Source organism: Mesitornis unicolor, unplaced genomic scaffold (genome assembly GCF_000695765.1).
Source record: "Mesitornis unicolor isolate BGI_N332 unplaced genomic scaffold, ASM69576v1 scaffold29592, whole genome shotgun sequence".
Classification (NCBI taxonomy): domain Eukaryota; kingdom Metazoa; phylum Chordata; class Aves; order Mesitornithiformes; family Mesitornithidae; genus Mesitornis; species Mesitornis unicolor.
The window spans coordinates 1-3,986 of record NW_010170298.1 but is presented as its reverse complement, the minus strand read 5'-3'; the positions used below and the strand labels follow the sequence as shown (position 1 = coordinate 3,986).

Below are 3,986 nucleotides of genomic sequence, written 5' to 3'. Positions count from 1 at the left end.
GAAAAAATTTAACATCACAAGAAAAAAAAATCTTGGTTTCTGTTGTGAGACAGACCATACTGTGACTGGATCAGGCATCGTAAGCAGCTAACGTAGACTCGTGTTTAAGAGCAGATTTCTTGCCTGCGAGTTGTTTTGGTAATTCTGGGTGTTTGACTCTTGATTCACTGACGGACCAGCCGGCCTCACCACGGGACATTCAGACCCTGTAACGTGCTGGTCAGAGCTGGGGTCACGTCACCAGCGGCCGTGGTGTGCCAGCACCCGGCTTCGTGTTCACCTTCTGTTCCTTTTCACAGATTAAGACCTTCAATGAAGCCCGCCTGATGGTGCGAAGACCAGCTCTGGAACTTTTGGCTTACCTGAAAAACACCAACTTTGCCCACCCGGCTGTCAGATACGTGATCTGTATCTTTTATGGTGATGTTTTGATCCTGTGCTGACCACTGTGGTTTAGCCATCAGGAGGTGGTTCTACCACACGGCTGTTGTCAGCAAAGCTAGTCCGAGAAGTTCATGAACCTCTTACACTTTTATTTTAAGCCAGATTTGTCTTATGGCACAGACCCACAAATAGGGCTATCAGCACAATTAAGGGAATGAGACATCCCTGCTTTTATGACCTTCGAACTTCCTTTATGCCCTTTGCAAAAGGATTACAGTCAAGTATAAATTGAAGTGGTTTTCTGGAAACTTTCCTTGACAGTCCATGTTGGAGATGGCGAGAAAGGAACCGGGAAAACCATGACTCTGTGCCATGTGGTTCACTACTGCGCAAGGCAGGGCTGGCTGGTGCTGCACGTCCCCGACGGTAAGAACACGCTGCCGTCCGCGTTACACCAAACACGCCTGCTGATTGGGAAGATGCTCCTTCAAGTGGAAGGGGCAGGGTAGGCCACAGCAAATTATCTTTGTGTTTTTCTCCATAGCAGAGAAGGCTTATAAAGCACAAACCCCCAAAATAAAGTAGAACATGCTTAATTATTTTCACATGCTCTCACGTACTCACAGTCAGTCTTTTTCCCCCACTGCTAATGAGTATGACCAGGGCCGCACTGCGTGTGGGCCTGTGTGACCTCCTCTGTTCTCAAGGGAGAGTCTTGTCCATTAAGGACAGCAGACTTTTCTTACCAGCATAGTTGATAAGAGACACAAACACACTCAACCTGTACAATTATTCTAACCTTAAAAAAAAAAACAACAAACAAAAAGCAACAACAACAAAACATGTTTTCTTTTGCTTACAGCTCATCTCTGGGTGAAAAACTGCAGGGAGCTTATGCAGTCTTCCTATAAGAAGGAACGGCTGGATCAGCCTTTGCAAGCATCTTTCTGGCTCAAGAACTTCAAAACCTCAAATGAGCGCTTCCTACAAGAGGTTTGTAGAGCCTGTCGAGCTGTTGGGGTTAGGGCTGGGAACGACCCACAGGATCCTCTCGGGGACCGCGTGTGCAGGTGCTTCCTGTGTGCAGGTGCACCTTGACGCAAGTTCTAGACGCGCTCATTGTAGAGAAATGCTTCACGTATTAACGCATGCACTCCCATTGCATACAAACCCACAAACCCTACCCTTCACTGGAATTCAATTTTTGTAGAAAAAAACAACTACTTTAAACCCCCGCTGTGGGGATGGCTGGCTGTGGTGAATACTCCCAGATTCTGTACTAGTCTCCAACGCTGGTACAGAGCCAGGAGTCTTGCCAAGCTGCCTTTGCACTACTTAGTTCCCTGTTTAACTCTAGTTCTCTTACTGCAGATAAAAACACAAAAAAAATACGTGTGGGGCAAACGAGAAAGCACGGAGGAGGGCAGACCGCTGGGTGAAGTGGTGGAGCAGGTAAGGAACAAGAAGCTTCTGGCTTTGTCTCACCTTTTATTAGAAGCTCCCATTGTTGCTCATGTAGAACAAATTGCTTCTGAAGATCTTGCAAATAGCAGTTCTAGGAAATGGAAGGTATTTGCGGCACATTGTGGCAAGGTGGCCACAAAAAAGCATTGTGGAAGATACGACGGATGTGTAAAGGAAGCTGTACAGAGATGTGGGTAGAAGCAAAAGTTTGACTTTGAAAGTTTCTGCTTCTCTGACACTTGGCGCCCTAGACCAGACTGACTGCTGGTTTATGTTCCTTCCCCCTTAGAAAGGGGAGCCAGTGCCCAAGGTTGCCAGCGTTATGCATTAACAAGAAACCCAACCTGAGTTACGTGCCTTTTCCTCCTCCAAGGGCTTAGCTCGCGTGAGAAACGCCAGCGATGCTGTAGGGGTTGTGCTGAAAGAGATAAAGCAGCAATGTCATCCTGGGTCATTCCGACTTCTTGTGGCAGTGGACGGCGTCAACGCGCTGTGGGGACGGACTACGTTGAAGAAGGAAGACAAAAGCCCCGTAAGAAGTGATCTGCTCTCATATTTCTGCACTCCTACTGCAAGGGAGAGCAGGGGAGGGCTTTCGTTCATTTTAAAGTTCTGTAGTAATCCCTGACATACGTCTGGCTTTGCCAGCTTGGAGGGACCTGCAGAATTCATACTGTGTTTGGAGCTTTTTCACTGAAGAAAGCTCTCTCAGTAAGAAAAAAGCACACATATATGTGTCTTGTTACAGTAGGAAAGGTCTGGGCACTTCCCTCTGTTTCATTACTAAGGCTGAAAGCTACAGTGCTAAGTCCAAGCAAAGAAAAAAAATGTGCCTATATGGTGCATAAATAATAATGTGCCTGAATCCTTCCAGACAAGTTTAAAGTCGGGGCAAGGAATTTATATCTCAGATAGAAACTGCTGGCAAAAAAAGTGATGCAGACAATCTCCACCAGGTCTCTCCAGAGGAGCTGACGCTTGTGTACAATCTAAGGAAGATGATGATGAACGACTGGGTGAGTTTGCTCTGCACCTTTGGCTGCGTCATTCTCAGCAATTAAAGCTACGTGCTGATAGGCGTAAAGCTGTGAATCCACCATCGCGCTGCGCCTTCAGTGACGGAGAGCGTGCGCGCAGAGCGAGCGTTGAGGATCAGTACTCAGTGTCAGACATCACCCAGAGAGAACAGGAACAGGTCAAATACGTAACAGTGCTTTTCTTGATTACCCCTTGATAAACTCCCGTTTATGACCTGTGCTTCCTGAGCTAGAGGTATTTAATAACCCTTAATGACACTTCATGGTTTTTTTTGAATTGACCACTTTTAGCCCCTAAAAACCTGTTAAACATTTTGCTACAGGTGGTCAACTCCTTTTGCTGCTTCTCCAGTCCCCTGGGTGCTAATATCTAACACAACCAGTAGTCTTCAAATTTCAAAGTATACAGAAAAGTCCTTTTTAAATAATGACACATTTAAATGCCAGCACTGGAAATGCCAGCTGTATGTTCCTGTGCTGCGGGTGCTTTCAGGTTAAAGTAGTTAGGAACATCTGAGTAAGCCTATTATTCCAATTTTGGAATTGCTGTAACCATGAGATCAGAAAATGCCTCACTTGTTTAGAATCAGTCTGTAACTGTTGAACTAGCGCTACCTTTGCAGCCAAGAGGTTTCTAATCCTTTCCTCCAGGCCGGAGGTGCCGTTGTGACCACTCTCAGCCAGACCGGCTCCCTCTTCAAGCCCAGCTCTGCCTACTTGCCCCAGGAGCTGCTGGGGAAGGTGAGTCCCGGCCCCCCATTCACACCGGGGAACGAATCGCAGCCGTGGCCGGCGCCTCGCCGTGGCCTCTGGACTCCGCACACCCTCACCCTCCTCAGAGCGAACCCCGAGCTCGGCGCGGCCGCGGCGGGGACGGCGCTGCTGCCCGCCCGGGGCTGACTCCGCCTGTGCCCGCAGGAGGGCTTCGACGCCCTGGACCCCTTCGTCCCCGTCCCGGCCCCCAACTACAGCGCGCGGGAGTTCGAGAGCTGCTACCGGTACTACCTGGAGAGCAAGTGGCTGCAGCACGAGAAAGGTCAGCGCCCTGCGGGACTGGGGCTGGGGGTGCTGGCCGGGACCTCAGGGCGGGGTGCCCGAGGA

The 3,986-nt window shown here is 49.0% G+C and overlaps 1 protein-coding gene across 1 annotated transcript in view; it reads left to right on the top strand.

Annotated features, from left to right (window-relative positions):
* Positions 1-3,921, top strand: part of DAP3 (death associated protein 3) — a gene marked incomplete at its 3' end in the record, with an annotated part of 9,266 nt that extends 5,345 nt beyond the window's left edge. The window contains exons 4-11 of the mRNA XM_010179642.1: positions 300-408; positions 718-810; positions 1,247-1,377; positions 1,756-1,836; positions 2,222-2,380; positions 2,805-2,864; positions 3,537-3,626; positions 3,804-3,921. Of these exons, the coding sequence (XP_010177944.1) occupies positions 300-408; positions 718-810; positions 1,247-1,377; positions 1,756-1,836; positions 2,222-2,380; positions 2,805-2,864; positions 3,537-3,626; positions 3,804-3,921 (841 nt within the window). The remainder of the gene's footprint in view (positions 1-299; positions 409-717; positions 811-1,246; positions 1,378-1,755; positions 1,837-2,221; positions 2,381-2,804; positions 2,865-3,536; positions 3,627-3,803) is intronic.
* Between the last annotated feature and the right edge of the window lie 65 nt (positions 3,922-3,986).